Genomic DNA, 24,714 nt, shown 5'->3' with positions numbered 1-24,714 from the left:
TGGGCTGTTTATTATTGGGGTAACAGTTGATTTCTTCAGGATGGATTTATGGGTTACATTATTTTCAACAGAAAACCTAACTGATCTACTCTTCTCCTTATCCTACGGAGGTGCTTTAGGTTAGTTAGTAGGCCTGGAAAAATGTCTCCACTCTTTTATATCTGAATGTAGATGACAAATAAGGAAAATCAGTCTTGAAAAGGAAAATCACTTCGTTTCCCTTCTGCTCGGTCACAGATGTGCCGCTAAAACACACATCTTCTCCTTTAAAGAAAGAAAGAAAACTCTCTACGTCATTTCACCATCTGGTTTTGACACAGTCATATGAGTGAGAGTCTGAACGTAACAGATTCTTCAGTGCTTTGAACAAATAGAGGAAAACAAAATCTCTCACTATTCAGAGTTACTGGAGCATATGTAACCAACAGTAGGCTATACAATATATCTACTTTTCAGGGAGATTCAAACAAAGACTATACATCGCCTATACATCTGCCAATAAATCTATTGTTTATACCATCCATATGATAGTTTAACAAGCTTTTCCGTTAGAAAAATACAATTTGGTCTGTTTCTTTTCTATTGTGCCATAGCTTTCTGACTGAACAAGACATTGTACATTTGGTCTGTTACTATGGCTATGTTTACACAGGCAGCCAAATTCAGATTTTTTCCCTCTCACCAATTGTTTTTTTGACCAATGGGATCTTTTCACGTCATGATTTTCATGAAACCATTTTTTTTAAAGTCTGTAGCAAATTGAGTTACAAAACCATGATGCATCTGCAAAAATTAACTATCATTCTGAGGACTAAGATATCTAGTTATTGGGAAAGTAAATGTAACATTTTCCCTGAATTTTGTACATTTTCACCCCAAATTCTAATTTCCCGAAACGTGTCCGGAGTAAATTCTCAGGTCATTATAAATGTTTTCTTTAGAAAACCTAACACAAACTATGTTGCTGTACATATATCATACATTTGTCCATAAATCATAAAAATTGATTACTAGTTTAAGTTTACATTAAACTATAATATTTATTACATACAAACACAGTGTCTGAGGACGTGTTTCATTACTGTAATTACCAAATCAGCTAAAGAACTCAAATTGGGTTGTCGGATTTCATTTTATAATAACTGTACAATTTCATTTGAAATATAAAAATTCTCAGTGTTATGTTTAACTCAGGCCTTGTCATTAGGGGAGCAATATTAACAAATATTAGAAATATATATATATAACTTTTTGGGACTTCGAAAACTGTTACGGTAATGAGAGTTTTGTGAAAAGGTTGGTCAAATGCATAATATCTGATTAAAAAAGTATAATAATGATGAAATAGATAAGCACAGATCCTAATCTCAGTGATTCAAGAGGAAATTCCAGGGAAAATTACGCCCAAATTCATTTTTTATTTTTTAGTTTCATTAGAATTGCCTATCGGAGCTTTTTCAGAGCCGATCTGATTGGTCAAAAGTCCAATTAGTGAAAAAAAAGTCAGCCATAGCCACTCATCAATCAATCAATGGTCACCATCTCTTCAATGTGCCAGAGCATCGCTGGTCAGCTACCTACTTGTCTTTCTCTGTCAGTTAATCACCCAAACCATATCTCTTGGAATGACAGAAAAACTAAATCCTATCTGGATGAACTGAGTTAGTATGGAGTCCTTCCCAGTGGATGGATAGCTTACTATGATCTGGGGAAATAAACCACTAACATTACTACCGCTGGCTCGGGCTGGGACAACTTCACAACATACACAGGGGAGGTCTCTCCAACCCTGTCCCTAGAGAGCCACCGTCCTGTAGCTTCACTCCAACCCTAATCTAGCACACCTGATTCTAATAATTAGCTAGTTGATAAGATGAATCAGGTAAGATACTACTGGGGTTGAAGTGAAAACATACAGGAGGGTAGCTTTCCGGGAACAGGGTTGGAGAGCCCTACCTTAAAAGTCTAATCCTATAAAGCAGAACAGGAGCACCCTCTACTGGTCAGATATGGGATATCTATGGTGTGCTAAGAGCACTCCCAGCCCTGCCCTCTTCTCTCCCCGCCCCTAAGGTTTATACAGGCACAGGTCTAGACCAGGTTCAGGTGTGTGTATATATATGGATCTACATGTACATACAGTGATGGTAACCTACACACAGCAGTGTGATAGCATCAGTGCCTCCACAGATGGCTCCTTGAGTGTCCACTGACTCCACTCCTCTGGCATCGCGTTGGCTCCCATCCCTCCTTCTAGTGCGGGATTCCAACAATACTTTTGGTCCCTTAGATGTGAAGTCTCCCCTTCTTTCACCCCTTCCCCTCTCTCTCCCTGTTTCGCTTCCACCACTTTTCCAGTCCAGCTACTTGCTTCATCATCGTTAGCGGTGCTCCTTCATCCGTTAAGTCTCTCCTCTCAGGATGGAGGCTCCCAAGAACCAGGAGTGAGACGAGACTGGGGATCTGAGAGAGAGAGAGACTGGGGATCTGAGAGAGAGAGAGACTGGGGATCTGAGAGAGAGAGAGACTGGGGATCTGAGAGAGAGAGAGACTGGGGATCTGAGAGAGAGAGAGACTGGGGATCTGAGAGAGAGAGAGAGAGAGAGAGAGAGAGAGAGAGAGAGAGAGAGAGAGAGAGAGAGACAGAGAGACAGAGAGACAGAGAGACAGAGAGAGAGAGAGAGAGAGAGAGAGAGACAACAGCAGCTGTTAGAAGGCGCTCGGCAGTCAATTAGAGCCGGTTTAAACACTGTTTTCTCTCCTCTCCTCTGCTATAACATCACTACCCCAAGGACTAGCCTCCTCCCAGACATAAACACTAACACACTAATCAACTGTCTGTCTGGACACTCTCACACACACACTTTAATCAGGTGTCTGTGCTCGCTCCCTTTGATTGAAACCTACAGTCGTCCAGAGGGGAGAAAACAAGTTCAACTCTCTGGAGGAGAAGCGACACCTGAATCAGCCTCTGTGTGTGTGTGTGTGTGTGTGTGTGTGTGTGTGTGTGTGTGTGTGTGTGTGTGTGTGTGTGTGTGTGTGTGTGTGTGTGTGTGTGTGTGTGTGTGTGTGTGTGTCGTAGCAGACTGACCAATAGGGTTTCAATGATGTCTAATGTGTTAAAAGAGAACGTTCTTCCCCTCTCTGTGGTCTCCTGACACCCCACCGTGACTAACACTGAGCTACAGACACACACACACAGTGGTGGGGTTAGTTTAATCACAGCTAAAGAGGCTCGCCCTCAGACAGACCACACAGAGCCCGGGGGAGTAAACCCGGAGGAGGACGGATTCGGCCATATTTCCGGGCCTGGCTACAGGATCCATATTTTACTAGACAGAGTGAGTGAAGAGAGGAGAACGCTTGAGGACATCTGTACTCATAAAACATCGTGATATACGATGGTATCGCCCCCTATTGGACAACCCCCCCACCCCCCTAAAGAATGCTAAAATCCCCCGTTGGACTATAGCGTGAAATCACATGCTACAACTGGACGAAAGAGGCTAAGTGCAGGCAAATATTTTCAGATATAATTTTCTGGTGGAACTTTTGGCATGGAACAGGTTTGCGCGCGTCTGTGTGTCGGGCACATGATGGAGCACAGTGACAGTGGACTGATGAGGAACTGGCTGTCTTGACGTAGTTAGGTTCTACATCAGGGGCTGGATAGAAGCAAAGTCTATCGTTCTCAGACCTGGATAACATTTCTTTATTTGTCACATCCTCCTCTCTTTATATTGTTGGTTCAATCTCTCATAAAGCTGTGATTGAGAATAGCCCTTGCCTAAGGACTCATTCTTTTTGAAAGCGGAACCTTTAACTAACCTTCTTAGGCTGTTTGAATATTTGTGATATCGGTCAAGGTTCATAACTTTAACTAGCAGGAGGATTGGCCACTTGGCATCGAGGGATTTCTCTGTATCACACACATTATTTAAACTTGAGACTTGTCATTCAATTTTCCTACAGGCTATTGATTTTTGTTCTCCCTCATTATTACCCTGGCTACTTACGTCTTTAGGCTATTCAAACAGCTTTTTGAGATGAAAGCGTAGCCTAGCCCAAAGTAATATGCCTATCGAAATGGAGAGAGAAGGGAATACAGCCCAAAGAAATTGAAAACAGCAAGTTAGATAAGGATTAGCTGTCATATCATGTGTACAAAGCATTACGAACACCTGCTCTTTCCATGACATACTGACCAGTTGAATCTAGGTGACATCAATCAGTGTAGATGAAGGGGAGGAGACAGGTTAAAGAAGGATTTATAAGCCTTGAGACAATTGAGACATGGATTGTGTGTGTGTGTACCATTCAGAGGGTGAATGGGCAAGACACAATATTTAAATGCCTTCGAACGGGGTATGGCAGTAGGTGCCAAAGGACATCCAGCCAACTTGACACAACTGTGGAGTCGAGATGGGCCAGCATCCCTGTAGAATGCTTACGACACATTGTCGAGCCCATACCCTGACGAATTGAGGCTGTTCTGAGGGCAAAAGAGACAGAGAGAGAGAGAGAGAGACAGAGAGATAGAGAGAGACAGAGAGAGACAGAGAGAGAGAGACAGAGAGCGAGAGAGAGAGAGAGACAGAGAGAGACAGAGAGAGAGAGACAAAGAGAGAGAGAGAGAGAGACAGAGAGAGAGAGAGAGAGAGAGAGAGAGACAGAGAGAGAGAGAGAGAGAGAGAGAAAGAGAGACAGAGAGCGAGAGAGAGACAGAGAGAGAGAGAGAGAGAGAGAGAGAGAGAGACATAGACATAGATAGACATAGACATAGATAGACATAGAGAGAGAGAGACATAGACATAGACATAGATAGACATAGACATAGATAGACATAGAGAGAGAGAGACATAGACATAGACATAGACATAGAGAGAAAGAGAGACAGAGAGAGAGAGACAGAGAGCGAGAGAGAGAGAGAGACAGAGAGAGAGAGAGAGAGACATAGACATAGACATAGATAGACATAGACATAGATAGACATAGAGAGAGAGAGACATAGACATAGACATAGAGAGAAAGAGAGAGACATAGACATAGAGAGAGACATAGACATAGATAGACATAGACATAGAGAGAGAGAGACATAGACATAGACATAGAGAGACATAGACATAGAGAGAGAGACATAGATAGACATAGACATAGAGAGACATAGACATAGACATAGATAGACATAGACATAGAGAGAGAGAGACATAGACATAGATAGACATAGACATAGAGAGAGAGACATAGACATAGATAGACATAGACATAGACATAGATAGACATAGAGAGAGAGAGACATAGACATAGACATAGATAGACATAGACATAGAGAGAGAGAGAGACATAGACATAGAGAGAGAGAGACATAGACATAGAGAGACATAGACAAAGACATAGATAGACATAGAGAGAGAGAGACATAGACATAGATAGACATAGACATAGAGAGACATAGACATAGACATAGAGAGAGACATAGACATAGACATAGAGAGAGAGAGACATAGACATAGATAGACATAGACATAGAGAGAGAGAGACATAGACATAGATAGACATAGACATAGAGAGAGAGAGACATAGACATAGACATAGATAGACATAGACATAGAGAGACATAGACAAAGACATAGATAGACATAGAGAGAGAGAGACATAGACATAGATAGACATAGACATAGAGAGAGAGAGACATAGACAAAGACATAGATAGACATAGAGAGAGAGAGACATAGACATAGATAGACATAGACATAGAGAGAGACATAGACATAGACATAGACATAGAGAGAGAGAGACATAGACATAGATAGACAGAGACATAGACATAGATAGACATAGGCATAGAGAGAGAGAGACATAGACATAGATAGACATAGACATAGAGAGAGAGAGACATAGACATAGATAGACATAGACATAGACATAGACATAGATAGACATAGATAGACATAGAGAGAGAGAGACATAGACATAGACATAGATAGACATAGACATAGAGAGAGAGAGACATAGACATAGACATAGAGAGAGAGAGACATAGACATAGAGAGACATAGACATAGACATAGATAGACATAGACATAGAGAGAGAGAGACATAGACATAGATAGACATAGACATAGAGAGAGAGAGACATAGACAAAGACATAGATATACATAGAGAGAGAGAGACATAGACATAGATAGACATAGACAGAGAGAGAGAGACATAGACATAGAGAGAGAGAGACATAGACATAGAGAGACATAGACATAGACATAGATAGACATAGAGAGAGAGAGACATAGACATAGATAGACATAGACATAGAGAGAGAGAGACATAGACATAGATATACATAGAGAGAGATAGACATAGACATAGAGAGAGAGAGACATAGACAAAGACATAGATAGACATAGAGAGAGAGAGACATAGACATAGACATAGATAGACATAGACATAGAGAGAGACATAGACATAGACATAGACATAGAGAGAGAGAGACATAGACATAGATAGACAGAGACATAGACAGACATAGGCATAGAGAGAGAGAGACATAGACATAGATAGACATAGACATAGAGAGAGAGAGACATAGACATAGATAGACATAGACATAGACATAGACATAGATAGACATAGATAGACATAGAGAGAGAGAGACATAGACATAGACATAGATAGACATAGACATAGAGAGAGAGAGACATAGACATAGAGAGAGAGAGACATAGACATAGAGAGACATAGACATAGACATAGATAGACATAGAGAGAGAGAGACATAGACATAGATAGACATAGACATAGAGAGAGAGAGACATAGACAAAGACATAGATATACATAGAGAGAGAGAGACATAGATAGACACACCACCTAGTCAAGTTCAAATAGGCTAAACCAAGTTCAAATAGGCTGTCTATCATCGTCAATAGATGTAATATCGCCCCAACCCCACTCTCCTGGCTCCATCTCTATCAGTCCCCCCCCACCCCTCCCTCTCTCTCTTTCATAACAACCCATTTCACACATCACTTCCTCTTTCTCTCGACAACAAGATATCGACAAAGACAACCATATGTGTAGTGAGGCTCACCAGAGCATTGCCTTGGACCGAGTGCTGACCCCCTTAGCCCTGGCACCGCCGGGCGGCGTGGCGTTCCGGTGGCTCCTCTTATGGGACTCCAGGTAGAGTTTCTTGGCGAAGGCCCGGCCGCACACGTCACACGCGTGGAGCGAGAAGTTCTTGGTGACACGCACCTCTGAGCTACTGCTGCTGCTCTCCTGGTGGGCGTCATGGCGACGCGTGTGGAGGGGCGTCGGGGCGGGGGTGTCGGGGTGTTGTTTGTCGTTCTTACGGGTGACAGGTGACCCGGTTTGGGCCTCCTGCTGCCTCTCCTGTCTCTCCTGGTTACGAGTGACCGGAGTGGAGGAGGAGGTGGAGGAGAGGAGGTCCTGTTTGCGTGTGACTGGGTAGGAGGAGGAGTTGTTGAGGAGCTCCTGTTTGCGTGTGACTGGGGGCGTAGGGGGAGAGGGGGCCGAGTGGCACCCGTTCACCTCCTCCTTGACCGTTGTTCCTCCTCTCTTGTTGTTGTTGGCATTGGGGGGAGAGTTGAGGACCACCTCAGCCGGCCGCTTGACCGCACGCGACTCCAGCTTGGGCACGATCTTGGCCAGGTAGCCCGTCGACTTCTTGTGCACCACCGTCACGTGGCGCAGGACGTCGCGCTTGCGGCGGGACTCGTATCGGCAGAGCGGGCAGCGGTAGAACTTGATGAAGATGTCCGTGCCGTCCGTGTGCAGCTCGATGTGCTTGGTGAGGTTCTGGCGCGAGCTGAACTGACGTTTGCACAGCTTGCAGAACAGCTGCTTGAAGTCGAACCCCACCGAGAGCTTTTGAGGGGGTCTCCCAAGAGTCCCACTACTAGTACCACCGGTGCTGTTGATGGACGTGGAACGAGTCCATGTCTTGGGGCTGCCGCCACCCTCTTCCTCTTTGATCTTTTGACCTGCCTTGGTTGCCACGGCGACGCCCTTCCTATCCGTGTCGCCAGGCGACGAGGCGGGGCTGGAGTCAGGGTCGTCCCAGGGTTCCGGCGCCTCCTCTTTCACGCTCAGGCTGTTGCTAGGGGTGCTGTTGCTAGGGGTGCTGTCAGTGTTGGTCGTTGTTTTGCTGCTGTTGTTTTTGTTGCTCGCCGTGGATGTGGTTGCGGCCGTGGTCATGGAGGCGGAGCTAACGTTCTTGAGGTTCTTGAGATTGTAGATCTTGTGGACGATGCGCATGTGTCTCTTTAACATGACCTGGGAGCTGTACTTCCTCTTGCAGAGCAGACAGCGGCAGGAGGCCAGGTTGTACAGGGCCGATGTCAGGAGAGAAGGGGCGGGGGGCACCGCGATGGAGGCTTTGGGGGGCTGAGGGGTGGTAACACCCGCGGCTCCTCCGCTATTTGGGGTGTGACCTCTCGTGGGGGAGGAGTTGGCGCTCTTGCCGGGAGGCGTGGCCTCCAGGGACAGCGGTTGGCCGGGGCGCGTGGCGATGTCCGGCGTGATGGTGTCCCGGCGCAGGCCTCGGTGCACCTCGTCAAAATGGCGCCGCACGTTGGCCTTGGTGGCGAAGGACTTGAAGCAGACGGGGCAGGACTTGCCGCTGGGCGTGTGCAAGGGGCGGGACCGACCTTTGACCATGGAGAGGAGGCTGATGGGAACGGTGCGCATCTCAGTGAACTTCCGGAGCTCCTCCAGCTTGGTCTGGTGCATCTTGCGACAGTGGCGGCGGATGCTGCGGCGAGAGTTGAAGTCCTTACCACACAGGCAGCACGAGATGGTAACATCCTCCACCTAGGGAGAGAGAGACAGAGAGAGAGTATTACAGTGAGCGTCGGTGTGTGTGTGTGTGTGCGAGCGAGCGTGTGTCTGCTTGCACGCTTTCTCCTGTATGTACCCACCCCGCTCGTAGACCCCTCCTCCTCGGGCTGCGCCGCCTCCTCTCCTCCCTCCTCCTCCTCCTGGTCACTCCTCTCCTCCCCCTCTCCCGTCTGCCCATTCTCCGGCGTCCCTCCCTGCTCCTCCCAGGGCTCAGGGCTGTGTGTGCGGGTCCCTCCAGGGCTGTGTGTGCGGGTCCCTCCAGGGGTGTGTGGAGCCCGGGGGAAGTGGGCCAGCTCCTCGGAGGAGGACAGGAACTGGAACACAGCGTTATTGGAGGTCTGGATTGGCTCCAGGCGCATCACGTAGTCCGGACGGTCCTTCCTGGGGTAGATGGTCTCCAGGAGGTCCTTCATGGCCACGCTCTGCTTGTCACCCTCGCCCGCTGGATCTAAGGGGCCAGGGAGGAGGAAGAGAAAGGCGTGAGGAAGAGAACGTTCTCAATCAGACACCAATATTTGCTCCCAAATGTGATGTGTTTTGAGCCTAGAGACGTCACAACACTAAGGAACATTCCGAGAGAAGGAACATTTTCAAACTTGCCAAAGGGAGAAACAAAAACACACTCTTTTTTTCTGTTTCCAAATAAGATATGTAATGAGCACACTGGCAACAGCAAACACGTTTCAACCACATCATTAAATACCAATTGAACATATCTTTGTGTTTTCACAGACATGGTCTTTTTTGTCGTTATATGATCACTAGTTCAGTACACAGATGAGATAACAGAGGATTTCCTAGATGACTTGTATTTCTAGATATAGACAGATGTCATAGAGAATGGAAGAGTAGTGGATATTGAGGCTGGATCAAAGACAGAGGCTGGAGCATGAAAGAGAATTCAGTTAGAGTATAGGAGGAGAGGAGAGAAAGGGACCAACTACATTAGGAGAGAGAGAGACATGGAGAGAGAGAGAGAGAGACAGAGAGAGAGAGACAGAGACATGGAGAGACAGACAGAGACAGAGACATGGAGAGAGGCAGAGACAGAGAGACAGACATGGAGAGACAAAGACAAAGACATGGAGAGACATGGAGAGAGAGACAGAGACATGGAGAGAGAGCCAGAGACATAGAGAGAGAGACAGAGACATGGAGAGAGAGACAGAGACATGGAGAGAGAGACAGAGACATGGAGAGAGAGACAGAGACATGGAGAGAGAGACAGAGACATGGAGAGAGAGACAGAGACATGGAGAGAGAGACAGAGACATGGAGAGAGAGACAGAGACATGGAGAGAGAGACAGAGACATGGAGAGAGAAACAGAGACATGGAGAGAGAAACAGAGACATGGAGAGACAGAGAGAGAGAGACAGAGACATGAGAGACAGAGACATGGAGAGAGACAGAGACAGACATGGAGAGAGAGAGAGATATGGAGAGACAGTGAGAGAGACAGAGACAGACATGGAGAGAGACAGAGACATGGAGAGAGAGACAGACAGAGACATGGAGAGAGAGACAGACAGAGACATGGAGAGAGAGACAGAGACATGGAGAGAGAGACAGAGACATGGAGAGAGACAAAGACATGGCGAGACAGAGACATGGAGAGAGAGACAGAGACATGGAGAGAGAGACAGAGACATGGAGAGAGACAGAGACATGGAGAGAGACAAAGACATGGAGAGACAGAGACAAAGACATGGAGAGACAGAGACATGGAGAGAGAGACAGAGACATGGAGAGACAGAGACATGGAGAGAGAGACAGAGACATGGAGAGAGACAGAGACATGGAGAGAGACAGAGACAGAGACATGGAGAGAGAGACAGAGACATGGAGAGAGACATGGAGAGACAGAGCGCATGGAGAGACAGAGACAAAGACATGGAGAGACAAAGACAGAGACAGAGACATGGAGAGAGAGACAGAGACATGGAGAGAGAGACAGAGACATGGAGAGAGAGACAGAGACATGGAGAGAGACAGAGACATGGAGAGAGACAGAGACATGGAGAGAGACAGAGACATGGAGAGAGACAGAGACATGGAGAGAGACAGAGACAGAGACATGGAGAGAGACAGAGACAGAGACATGGAGAGAGACAGAGACAGAGACATGGAGAGAGAGACAGAAACATGGAGAGAGAGACAGAAACATGGAGAGAGAGACAGAGACATGGAGAGAGAGACAGAGACATGGAGAGAGAGACAGAGACATGGAGAGACAGAGACATGGAGAGAGAGACAGAGACATGGAGAGAGAGACAGAGACATGGAGAGAGAAACAGAGACATGGAGAGACAGAGAGAGAGAGAGACAGAGACATGAGAGACAGAGACATGGAGAGACATAGAGAGAGACAGAGACATAGAGAGAGACAGAGACATGGAGAGAGACAGAGACAGACATGGAGAGAGAGAGAGATATGGAGAGACAGTGAGAGAGACAGAGACAGACATGGAGAGAGACAGAGACAGAGACATGGAGAGAGAGACAGACAGAGACATGGAGAGAGAGACAGACAGAGACATGGAGAGAGAGACAGAGACATGGAGAGAGAGACAGAGACATGGAGAGAGAGACAGAGACATGGAGAGAGAGACAGAGACATGGAGAGAGACAGAGACATGGCGAGAGAGACAGAGACATGGAGAGAGACAGAGACATGGAGAGAGACAAAGACATGGAGAGACAGAGACAAAGACATGGAGAGACAGAGACATGGAGAGAGAGAGAGAGACAGAGACATGGAGAGAGAGAGAGACATGGAGAGAGAGAGAGACAGAGACATGGAGAGAGAGACATGGAGAGACAGAGCGCATGGAGAGACAGAGACAGAGACATGGAGACAGAGACATGGAGAGAGAGACAGAGACATGGAGAGAGACAGAGACAGACATGGTGAGAGAGAGAGATATGGAGAGACAGTGAGAGAGAAAGAGACAGACATGGAGAGAGACAGAGACAGAGACATGGAGAGAGAGACAGACAGAGACATGGAGAGAGAGACAGAGACATGGAGAGAGAGACAGACAGAGACATGGAGAGAGAGACAGAGACATGGAGAGAGAGACAGACAGAGACATGGAGAGAGAGACAGAGACATGGAGAGAGAGACAGAGACATGGAGAGAGAGACATACATGGAGAGAGAGACAGAGACATGGAGAGACAGAGACATAGAGAGACAGAGACATGGAGAGGGAGGGAGACAGAGACATGGAGAGAGAGAAAGAGAGACATGGAGAGGGACAGAGACATGGAGAGGGAGAGAGAGACATGGAGAGACAGAGACATGGAGAGAGAGAGAGACAGAGACATGGAGAGAGAAATAGACAGAGACAGACATGGAGAGAGAGACAGAGAGAGACAGAGAGAGAGAGACATGGAGAGACAGAGAGAGAGACAAAGACATGGAGAGAGACAGAGAGAGAGAGTGAGTGTAGACCAACGAAGACCATGAGTGAGTGAGTGAGTGAGTAAAGTGGGTGAGTGAATGAGTAAAGTGAGTGAGTGAGAAAAGTGGGTGAGTAAAGTGGGTGAGTGAGTGAGTAAAGTGGGTGAGTGAGTGAATAAAGTGGGTGAGTGAGTAAAGTGGGTGAGTGAGTAAAGTGGGTGAGTGAGTGAGTAAAGTGGGTGAGTGAGTGAGTAAAGTGGGTGAGTGAGTGAATAAAGTGGGTGAGTGAGTGAATAAAGTGAGTGAGTGAGTAAAGTGGGTGAGTGAGTGAGTAAAGTGGGTGAGTGAGTGAGTAAAGTGGGTGAGTGAGTGAATAAAGTGGGTGAGTGAGTGAGTAAAGTGAGTGAGTGAGTAAAGTGGGTGAGTGAGTGAGTAAAATGGGTGAGTGAGTGAGTAAAGTGGGTGAGTGAGTGAGTAAGGTGAGTGACAGAAAAAAAAGAGACAAGCATTAAGCGGGAGACAAGCATTGACAAAGAGGGAGAGAGACAGACAGAGAGAACAAGAGAGAGTCTTAGAGAGGTGTAGCCACGTACCGTCGGGCTTGGACAGTCTGGTGAGGCAGTAGTACTCTTTGTGGGTGATGAGGTTGGGCAGGCCCCGGAACAAGCTGCGACATGTCTTACACTCAAAGATGGTGTCCACCTCATTCAGCAGCATGTGCTTCAGCTGGGCAGTACCTACACATACACAACACCAGGGGGCAGTGTTAGAGAGCGCTGGCGGATACAGACAGACAGGACAAATAGGACTGGTCGATCATCAACTCCTAGAGCCTACAACCCTTCGGTGTTTGCATACCTGAGGGAATATGAGAGGTGTAATTAAATACATATGGTTTGGTGGAGGAGCGATCACTATTTTTCATTCAGATGTGCAAACATTGAAGGAGCAGAAGCCAGCTGTTGCACTTGAATCATGTTTCATAACAAAACGTATGACCGTGGTTCCTAATTAAAAAGACCTGCGTGCTCTCCGAGTAGCATGACTAGATGTTACCTGAGCGGAAGACCTCTATGATCTGCTGGATGCCTGACTTGGAGGTCTGGAGCTGCTGCTGCAACAGAGGAGGGTCGCCTGGCTCCACGCAGTACCCTGCAAAGGTCACACACTTCAATACAACACTTCACTCTGCCCCCAGCCACGGAGTGTGTGTGTGTGTGTGTGTGTGTGTGTGTGTGTGTGTGTGTGTGTGTGTGTGTGTGTGTGTGTGTGTGTGTGTGTCAATGAGAGTGTGTGTCCATGAGAGTGTGTGTGTGTGTGTGTGTGTGTGTGTGTGTGTGTGTGTGTGTGTGTGTGTGTGTGTGTGTGTGTGTGTGTGTGTGTGTGTGTGTGTCAATGAGAGTGTGTGTGTGTAGGCCCCTCCCTAGCCCCTCAGGGGGTGCTGGTTTAATCTGACCCCCCCTTCAGGGTCAGATGGTGACCAATCAGACGCGCCGACACAGCCAGCACCAAACACGGGAGTAATCATTACGCCCATTCTGTCGCAAAACGTTTCGTCTGTTGCGTTTACTCCAAACGGAAACCGCAAACGAGTTCCTATTGGAATAATTCAGTTAGGTCCCTCCCAGTTTTGCTCCGTTTGCTCTGTTTGCATCCGTTTGGTTCTTAACGGTTTCCGTAATGAATACACCCCAGTTCACCCCTTCCGCCCCGCTAGAGCCGGACAAACAGGAAATATGTGTGTGTGTGTGAATTTTATGCCACAGACAGAGTTGATGCAACAGATACTTCACATGTTCGCTACAGTTATTGGGGGCTATATTTACAGAGTAGGGCCCAATCCCAAATGGACCCCTAAGAAATATGGTGAAACATCCACCTAGAATATCCGAGGGCAAGGTGGAAGCTATTGCCATATTGCTTACACCTGTCAAATCCTCTCAGATCTCCACAAGTGCATAGGGGTCCATTTGGGATTGGGCCCTTGACTGAGGCCCTCTGTCTCCAGCTGCACGTCAATACTCCAGCATATCTTCCTTTCCTCTTCTCCTCCCCTTCATCTGACGTGAAAGATCTGGACAGGCTTCAGCTATATTGCTTTCTGGCATTTCCATGTAAAAGGAGCCACGACTACCAACATGAGAGATCAATAGGAGCATGTTCAATCGGGTGTCGAATGAAAGCTAAGAGTCTATTTTTGTTTTTCCCCCCCCCAACCATTTTCTAACCTAAATACTAGGAATAAGAAAGGCTTTGATTTCTGGTCAAACAGATGGGAAATGGGTCTTAGAGAACATCTATGATCAAAAGTTTTTTTTTTTAAACATCAAGTCCCTGCCAACTAATATCAAACACTTATATTTAGTTTCCCCTTGTACCTTCAACTGTTACCAAAACTCCACATATCTGGAAGATATTTTCTCCCTCGTGACCAGAAGGATAATGAACGTTACCAAAAGTAATAAGTAAAGGTAGACATATTAGTGAGTCCCGACCAGCCTTCATTCGGCCCAATAGACGTCCATGATTATTCAGATTTGGTCGAGTCTGGACCAGACCAAATCTGAACTAATCATTGACGTCCATGTTTCACAAGTTAGGAGAGCACAGTATAGCACAGTTGAGTAAAGTTTTTAAAAGTTGAGTATAGTTAAGAACAGTAGAGTCCAGTACTGTACAGTAGAATTCAGTACAGTACACAGTAGACCACACCAGAGTTGAGCACACTAATGTACTGTACTGAATAAACTGTACTCTATGGTACTGAACTCTATTGTACTGAACTATACTCTACTGTTCTGTTCTGTGTTGTACTTTGACGTCCAAACTTGTGAAACATAGATGTCTGTTGTTTCATAATTGGTCCGGTCCAACCTAATTTTATATTTGTTTGGGGTCTGAGCGCATTAAAATAATAGCCAGTGTACCCAAATATGAAAAGGAAGATATTGCATATTTCTACCTTTGTGTACCTAGGATACATCACCATGAAGATAATTCAATGTATATGTAAAATTATGTGTTTCTGTGTAGTACAAATCCACTTCATTTACTGTAGTTCACAAACCAAAAAATACTTATTTTGTCACTCTCCTCTCCTCTCCCCGGCCTCGGTCCCTCTCCTCTCCCCGGTCCCTCTCCTCTCCCCGGTCCCTCTCCTCTCCCCGGCCTCGGTCCCTCTCCTCTCCCCGGTCCCTCTCCTCTCCCCGGCCTCGGTCCCTCTCCTCTGTCCCTCTCTTCTACCCGGTCCCTCTCCTCTCCCCGGCCTCGGTCCCTCTCCTCTCCCCGGTCCCTCTCCTCTGTCCCTCTCTTCTACCCGGTCCCTCTCCTCGTTCCCTCTCCTCTGTCCCTCTCTTCTCCCCGGTCCCTCTCCTCTCCCCGGCCTCGGTCCCTCTCCTCGGTCCCTCTCCTCTGTCCCTCTCTTCTACCCGGTCCCTCTCCTCTCCCCGGCCTCGGTCCCTCTCCTCTCCCCGGCCTCGGTCCCTCTCCTCGTTCCCTCTCCTCTGTCCCTCTCTTCTCCCCGGCCTCAGTCCCTCTCCTCTCCCCGGTCCCTCTCCTCTCCCCGGCCTCGGTCCCTCTCCTCTCCCAGTCTCCCCGGTCCCTTTCCTCTCCCAGTCTCCTCTGTCACTCTCCTCTCCCAGTCTCCTCAGCCACTCTCCTCTCCTCAGTCAGGACAGACTGGCCAACAATGACTGAATAAATATATTGTATCTAGTGCTCCACAGTATATTTGAAGGACTTCAATCAAACTAACGGTAGGTTGGTGTAGACAAGTGGGCAGTCTTACCTGGTGTCCTGGGGGCTGCGTCAGGGCCAGGGTTAAGGTCAGTCATTGGGTTAGGGCTGCTGGGCTGTGGCTCGTCTGTCTGGCAGCACTGGTCTCTGGTAACATGGCTCTCAGGTTCAGGTTGGGGCTCGTCCTGGAGGATCTCCTCCATCTCCACTTCCATCCTGCTGGAACTCTGATACGTAGACAGACAGACAGAGACAGAGACAGAGAGAGAGAGAGAGAGAGAGAGAGACAGAGAGAGAGAGAGACAGAGAGAGAGAGAGACAGAGAGAGAGACAGAGAGAGAGAGAGACAGAGAGAGAGAGACAGAGAGAGAGAGACAGAGAGAGACAGAGAGACAGAGAGACAGACAGAGAGAGAGACAGAGAGAGAGACAGACAGAGAGAGAGAGACAGAGAGAGAGACAGAGAGAGAGAGACAGAGAGAGACAGAGAGAGAGACAGAGAGAGAGACAGAGAGAGAGACAGAGAGAGAGAGACAGAGAGAGAGAGACAGAGAGAGAGAGACAGAGAGAGAGAGACAGAGAGAAGGGTGAAGTTGACCTTTTAAACCTCGCAGACATTCCGGGGCTATACAATGGTCAGGGAAACACTGGGACAGAGGGTGTGGGGTGCGGAGTTGGAAAAAGAGGTACAGGTAACTGCCAAAATAAAGGAAACACGAGTAAATGAGGGATACAAAGTATATTGAAAGCGGGTGATTCAACACAGGTGTGGTTCCTGACTTAATTAAGCAACTAACATCCCATCTTGCCTACGGGCGATATATAAAAATGACCAGTTGCCCATTATTTGGACTACCATGGCTAGAAGAGATCTCGGTTACTTTGAAAGAGAGGTCTCAGAGGAGCACAGAGGGTTTAAAGCTGTTCTGGTTGCGCTCGTGGTGTCCCAATGCCCCAATAGGACACTCTATGTTGGTGTTTCCTTTATTTTGGCGGTTACCTGTACATCTACAGACACTCTACTACTAGCCTGTGTAACACCAGCGCTATACGTGTTATAGGAGAACCATACCGATATAGGAGAGACAGAAATACTTTACACGGCGCTACGGAACCGCTTCTATCGCTGCATAATTGGTCTGAGTAAAGATACCTAATGACTCATTATGCCAAGCGCTATTTGATCAGCGGTGTTGTTGCTGATCTCGACACAGCATTGTTTGGTTGGGTCTGATAAGGGTGGGTGGTGGTTCCACTACTGGCTGGGTGAGACTCTCGCCTGTCTGTCTCTCGGTTTCTCTCTCCGGGGTGATGGAGATGTTTCCCTGCACACCCAGCTAACACACACACACTAGGCTGTCAGAGATAAGGGACTCTACACTGGCCTTTGGCTTCTCTCTCTCTCTCTCCCCTCCCCTCTGAATACTTTCTGAAGGCCCTGTAAGTCTGATGAGAGAGAGAGAGAACTTGTCATCTCTCTAACTGAGTGATGAGTAAACAGTGAGGAAGACTGTCTGTATTTAACTACTGTATGACAGACGCTGTGAAAAGGAAAAGGGGAAGACAGAGTGGGCTGGAAACAGGAAGGAGTGCAGGGATGGTACCTGAACCACTGAGAGGACTCTCCTGTTGTGTGTAGATTGGGAGTCAGGATATAAACATAGTACACTGGGGGTGAGTGGCTATTGTTTAGGAGAGGAGGGGATAGTATATATTTGGGGTTCTATTGGGACTGTGTACTGGTAGGATATATACTGAGGTTGAGGGGGAAACTGTCTTGTCTCTACCTTCGTGTGTTGCTGAGAGGTCTTCCTCGGAGCGGATTTGGCCTTCACCATGCTGCTCTCTCTCTACCCAAACACCTGCAACAACACTGGAATGAGCCCATGTTTCAGTGTGTGTGTGTGTGTGTTTTCCATCATCACCAAACCATGTTTAGATGCCGTCACAGAGGTGAAAATAGAGGTAAAGCCCCCCTCTAGTGGTGGTCCCAGGCTAGTGCAGTTCCATCCATCACATCCACCTGCCTGACTGTCAGCACACGTCCAAGTCTTCATGTATTATTCCAAGAAAAGAGTCTGTTTGTGTGTGTGCCTCTATCAGAGGCTGCCCAAACCATATACCCCCCCCCCCCCCCATACACACACACACACACATTATATTTTCAATGCACTGTGAAGTTGATTAACGGTACCGTCTCTGACTGTAGCACGTATTGACCACAAGGTGGTGACAAAGTCCATGTTTTGGAAGTCATGTCAAAGAAGACGCCACAGTAACTATTTGATTCTAGCACTACCGCCTGAAGAGTCTGAGTCTGGTTCCTCTCAAACTAACTTCCTTCCAGGTAGTTTTTCCTGGTCACTGTGCTAGTGCTTGCTGACTCACTTTAGGTTACTGTAAGGCACTTTGCAAATGTTTTGGTTTAAGTCGGTGTACCGTCCTCAATTTGCACAAATATGATCAAAACTAGTTTTCAGATTTCTATTCTTCCAAAACTAGCCTAACGCATTGGGAGGAAGATAGTCATCGCCGTTTCAGAGCGGGGAGAAATAGAAGAACATGTTCAGTGAAGAGTTCAGCCGTAATGCTCTCTGACAGCATCAGACAGAACGGCCGGGTATCACTGGAGTCAATCCAAAGTCGTGAGGCTCAATCAGAAAACATGCAGCCATCATCAGAGAGGTGACCTGATGATGAAGACTTGGTAACACGCTCAGGCGTTTCCATGGAGACAGAGCCAGAAGTAGTTGTTCCTACTCAGGTAATATGATGAAGTGTGTATTTATCAGTGGGCCTGTAGAGACAGACACTGCTACCAGAACAAACTCACCAGAGAGTCATTTAAAGGGGAAATCTGTGATTGCTACGTCATTTATTTAGTTTTGCGTTTAAATTCAGGACATACAAATGTCCCATTGATTCTTGAAGAATATAACTCAAATACATCATGACCTTAGTTAGCTGAATTGTCTTACCCCATCAGAAACCAAAATATAAGCTTGTTTTACTCCTTTGCTAGTTAATAATGTTTTGTAGACAAACACTGTATAGCTTCAAAACTATTATTTTATTTTTTTATGTTGTTCTCATGGATGGTCAGTCCTTGCACCCATAGCTCTGTTTATTATTTTAAGAGTGGGTACATTTCTCCAGCCTCATCCCTAAGCTATTTACCGAATCCGTGGCGGGGGTCATTGATGTGTTATTTATTTTTGAACTGCAGATTGCCCCTTTAACGTCGCCTGATAAGATGTACAAAGTACTGAAAGTACTGAACCCACACCTGCGCAAGACTGCTGCAGCTAGGCAGTAGGCAGTGAAAATAATTTAATGAAGAAATGACGGGAAAGTTCGAAGCAATTATTTCTGTGTGAAAGGGATGAGTGACCTCCCGGGTGGCGCAGTGGTCTAGGGCACTGCATCGCAGTGCTAGCTGCGCCACCAGAGTCTCTGGGTTCGCGCCCAGGCTGGGCTGGGTTCGCGCCCAGGCTCTGTCGCAGCCGGCCGCAACTGGGAGGTCCGTGGGGCGACGCACAATTGGCATAGCGTCGTCCGGGTTAGGGAGGGTTTGGCCGGTAGGGATATCCTTGTCTCAGTATGTAAAATGTAATGAAATATAAAAAATGTAATAAAATGTATGCACTCTACTGTAAGTCGCTCTGGATAAGAGCGTCTGCTAAATGACTAAAATGTAAATGTAATGAGTGTATAAGTGCTGGAATAAAGAACGGATGCCTCTGTTCACGTTGTAACCCGTGTGAGACACTATAACCTCACGTGGAGACTGGCTGCTGTCCTCATAGTCACACCCACTAGACAGACCACCAGCACACCATAACGCAGGTCTGCCCTTATAGTGAGTGATTCTCAACTTAATCAATCTAAACCCTATCTAACCATAACAATAGGCTGGCCTTGGATGTTTACATTCTGTTGTTAGGCAACCCTCTCCTGGTGATTTTAATTAATCTGAAGAAGAATTTGACCAAAAATATACATCATAATCGCATTATATAGGCATACTTTATCTTGCCCTCGGCTAGTCTTCTTAAAATGGGCTAGAAATCCGTTTCTAAAGTGGGCACTGTTTAGGCCTATACTTTAAAATCATAACCCAACATTACCAAAATATGTCACTCATCTCCACAATACGGTCAAATTCAAATGCATTCAGATGATTTTCATTTTAAAGTCAATGAGAAAATAAAATACAACTTTTTGTTTGAAAGCAGAACATCACCCGAGACAAGTGTAACTAACATGCGCAGTGCCCAACGGGGCGCAATAACAAAACCAAGCGTTCAGTTGGATAATACGCCCCACTCGGGACGAAACCAGAAATGGCACTGCGTTTCCCCCGCTTTAATCAAAAACGATGCCTTATTTTTATGATTCCTTATCTACAATTTAATGTGTGCGCTATTCGTAAGGGCTTTACGGTCGAACAAAATGTATTGGTACGAATACCATACAGTGGAAAAAATATATCCATATTTTGAGAAGTCGCGAGATATCGACACCAGCGACTCCACAATGGTTCTCGTCAAACATGAAGGACGAAGTGAACTGCCCTCGCTGACTAACAAAAGTCCCTGTGAGCCTGCCAGCCACCATCCCCTTACGCATTCCACGCAAGGGGGAAGAAATTTTGCCAATCCTGTAAAATAAAATACCATAAAACGATGCCTACACTGTTCCATTACATCTCCAATTTGCAACTCGTCTCCACTAGCGAGCGCGCATTGATTGTTGGCGTTTGGTTTATAGTTATCTTTCAGCGGGTAGCAGTCTCCATTAGCAACTCCATATCCCATGGGCGTGCGAGGGCCGCGGGCTGTGACGCAAATGCCACTTGTGAATTGCAAATTTGACATATCTAATTCAGTGTGGCTGGATGACTATTCAACCCGCATTTAAAACTATAACACCCCCCCCCCCCCCCCCCCCCCCCCCCCGTGCTGGGAGATGTGGCGATGCCAATAGCCAGCATGTTATGTTAGGATTCGTTGCATAACTCGCCAGCCCAATTTAATAAATTGTGCACCGAGAGCGAACGGGTGCAGTAGCCAGTCTGGATATTGTTACGTTTTGAATATGATGGCCCAATCAACACAATACATTCCAATCGGCGCGAAATGACACAGCGGACTTATACGATGTGTACACAAGACGTGGAAAGCGAGTGACCTCGCTAAACATGGATCTATGGTAGCCAGTACTTGGCTACGTTCTGCTAGGACGCATGCAGCTGACGATAGAGAGGAGTGGAACTTGGGACTGCATTCATACATAGACCATACGGGCGCCCGGATAAAGGGCTGCATGAATACTGTATTGTGTGCTCTTTTCTCCAAAAGTCCCCAAGTATTTACAAAAGGTTCGCCAAAAAATATTGTGGCGAAACACAGGTGGTTTCCGCAGCTGCCGATATATATGGAAGCCCATTCCCGCCACCAATAATTTTTTTTAAAGTCTACCATCTCAGCATTTTGAGAGATACCTACATCAACATTTTGAGATGGATCATACATATATAGGAAATGTTTCTTTATTTGTAGTATTGTGTGGCGATTTCCATCTATCCACGTTGCAGAGATCGGCACAGCAGGGCCACCAGCAAACGAAAGGTCAGCTGGCATTTGCCTTATCACTTTTGATTTGGTTTAATAACAAATATTGAACAAAAAGCATTGAAAAGATGGGACAGAGTAGCCTACTGTCGTTTAGACTGATTTGTCAACCCGTGCACAATCCCTCGGGTGCTTCAGTCTGATCAACTGTAGCCTACCCACTGTGCACACACTGGTTGAATCAACGTTGTTGAAATGACGTTAAACCAACATGGAATAGAAGTTGAATTGACGTCTGTGCCCAGTGGGTACTGATAACAACCGCAGCTAACAACCACCACTACAGCACACATTTGGTTTATATGCTAACTTTAGCTGGCTAGGCTACCTAGACATGTTCAATTCAAAATGATTGATTGGAATGATTCAATCAACACAACAGTGATGACATGCTGTGTGATTAACTCTTCATTTACACATGAAAAGGTCTACGTGATGCAACCCTGTTAGTTTTATTGTCCAATTGCAGTTGTCTCTGTCTGTGTAAAGGACTTCCCATTAGTTCATTTAAAAATCTATAATTCATATGAACAAGTACAAGGTTGCTGCAGTTTGACAGCGTTTTGTATGTTTCAAACCTCAACTGAGGCCCATAGAAAAAATGTAATAAAAAATATGACCTGATTAGAAAAAATGTTGATCCCATCATAGTCCATATAAAACTGTTTCACAGTTGATTTATTACCAGATCATACCCTACAACTAGGGTCAGGAGTTTTACCTAGTTAGGTTTGCCTACCAGATCAGGGGAAACTGTGGTCCTCACTCTGGGGCAGCACATAGGCTAGCTGTTAGAGCTTTGGACCAGTAACTGAAAGGTCGCTGGTTTGAACACCCAAGCAGACAAGGTGAAAAATATGTGCCCTTGAGCAAGGCATTTAACCCTAATTTGCTCCAGGGGTGCTGTACTACTATGGCTGACCCTGTAAAACATTTCACTGCACCTATCCGGTGTATGTGACAATACAACTTTTTTTTCTAAGAATCATCCTATATAGGCTATATCTCGAAATGTCAACGTAGTATCTCAAAATGTTGATTTATGTAGGCCTATCTCAATATTTCGAATTAGTATCTGAACATATTGAGATAGTATCTAAACAATTGGACTTAGGTATCTAATTGTTTTGGCGTAGTATCTCGACATTTTGAGATAGTAGGCCGTCTGTTGACATTGCGGGAATGGACATGTGCAAAGCAGCATATCGTTGCGCAGCACTGAACTTCCCCAGTTTTGTGCTAACTACGTGACGTTCCAAAGGACCATTTTATTCAGGCTGTCCTCACTGGCAATCTGGAAGCCAGAGCGCAGGACATTTTACCGTTCTCATGGCACGATTTGCATTGCTCCATTATCCCCGAAAATCTCCTTTACACGGTTATATTGTCAGCCTCAAAACGCCAGTATTTTGAGCAACAAAAGACCAGCTTAACTTGATCAAAGCAGGAGCCAAGTACAAAATGCACCTTTCAAGCCGTAAAAGAGAGGCCCCTTCTACATTTTGCAGCATGGCAGGGGAGTGCGGCGTAAAAACGGGCTAACCCATACAAAATAAATACAAAGAGAACGTACAACACTCACATAAACACATCCATCACCATTTTAGGGAAATCCCTAAACCACTCTCAGATATTTGGCTTTGTAAAGACTCTCCCGAATGGACGATATTACGAAAGTAAAACGCTGCGCTTTGCGGCTCTGTGCCACCTTTTCCAAGAAGCAGCTTGGCGCACAGACCGGTGACCCTTCCGGCTTTGCGCGTCTTTATAACGACTAGATTTTACCAACAAATCTAATTTTAGCAATGAAATATGACTAAATACATCTAGTTGTAACTATCATCGTATTTGAGGCCCTGGAAATATTATTTAAGGGCGAGTTTGAGTCGCCGAAACCAATTCCTCTCCCCTCCATGGACAGGCAGAACAAGAGAAGGATGACGCCATTTTCTGCAAAAACAACCACGTTCGGGGAGCCAAGGCGAGGGCTTTTACGCTTCCATAACGCGTTCCAGGTCTTCGATCAGACATTTAGGGCGAATATAAATGTGTTAAGAATAGTTCTTACCTGTAGAAGTCTTAACCTGACGATGGAATCCGGTTTCACTGAGTAAAGCTACGGGCTTGGGCCGGGGAGCTACTTCGAGTCCGCGTCCCTGTCTGTAGCTAGCCGGAGGTTGTTTATTACGCCTCTCAGCGCTCGTCTCTCGCGCTGAACAGTTCCTCCAGCAGCTGCCTTTGTGCACTCAGAGGGGACCGTTCAGCTAAAGGCGGCCGCTGCGCAAAGGTGCAGCACTTCTACTTTTCTTTATAAATGCCAGTCTCGTTGGCACTTTGTGGGGTAGGAGAGGAATAGTTGACCCCCCCGTGATCGAGGAACACTGTTGCCAAATTCAGGCCGTTTAGTGCTCCATTTACTAAGCGCGCGCACAGGCTTTCCAGAATCCAGGACACACAAATTAAACCGAAACGTTAGTTCGTTTTGTTCTCTTCCGCGCATTCTTATCGTTGATAAAAGTGCATTATTCCTTGGGAAAAGTCGTAAAACGCTAAAGCAGAATGTAAAGAATAAACTGGCGATTTGGAACTGTTGGAAATGTTGCACCATGGCCATTTATAATTTCTGTGTTTGGAGTTTATTTAATGGTAGGGCAAACAGAACAATGCCACAATTTTGAGAAAAAATACATTTATTTCAATAAATTTAAGTTATTTATCTTGCCACCAAAACGCAACCTGCAATTCTTCACCTGCGGGTTGAAGTGAACGAGTAGTCTATCCAGTGATTCATTTGTTTCATTAAGGATCAAATAAATGACTTTCATATGTGATAAGATAGGCCTATGTTATAATAATGATACATTTATATATTTCAACATTTCCCTTGATACACAGGAAGACAGGATTTCCCCTAAAGAACGCATCATCTACAGCCCTTTTGATAATCTTATCTTATTTTTTTTTAAAGTTTAGTCTAGAACATTCCAGTAGCCTATTAGATAAGCCTATATTTTCATATTGCATAACTAGTCCTACAGCATAGCTACAATTAGTCAATGCAGATTATGAATTGTAGTGATATGTTAAT

The 24,714-nt window shown here is 46.1% G+C and overlaps 1 protein-coding gene across 3 annotated transcripts; it reads right to left on the bottom strand.

The window, feature by feature from the left end:
- Positions 1-24,041, bottom strand: LOC120032071 (zinc finger protein 800-like). 3 transcript variants are annotated; one of them, XM_038978016.1, is made up of 8 exons: positions 23,695-24,041; positions 17,781-17,855; positions 16,047-16,221; positions 13,316-13,411; positions 12,853-12,996; positions 8,936-9,303; positions 7,087-8,828; positions 1-2,463 (listed from the first exon to the last, which is right to left on the bottom strand). In XM_038978016.1, coding segments are annotated over exons 2-8 (2,577 nt in total). In that variant the 5' UTR covers positions 17,832-17,855; positions 23,695-24,041; the 3' UTR covers positions 1-2,462. The 3 variants fall into 3 exon arrangements, with proteins under 3 accessions (XP_038833944.1, XP_038833943.1, XP_038833945.1); XM_038978015.1 differs by lacking the exon at positions 1-2,463 and adding an exon at positions 2,544-2,583; XM_038978017.1 differs by lacking the exons at positions 1-2,463; positions 17,781-17,855 and adding an exon at positions 2,544-2,583 and having other exon boundaries at positions 23,695-24,040.
- Positions 24,042-24,714: the final 673 nt, after the last annotated feature.

Source organism: Salvelinus namaycush, chromosome 38 (genome assembly GCF_016432855.1).
Source record: "Salvelinus namaycush isolate Seneca chromosome 38, SaNama_1.0, whole genome shotgun sequence".
Lineage (NCBI taxonomy): Eukaryota > Metazoa > Chordata > Actinopteri > Salmoniformes > Salmonidae > Salvelinus > Salvelinus namaycush.
The sequence above is the reverse complement of the archived record's forward strand: the minus strand, read 5'-3'. Positions and strand labels throughout refer to the sequence as shown.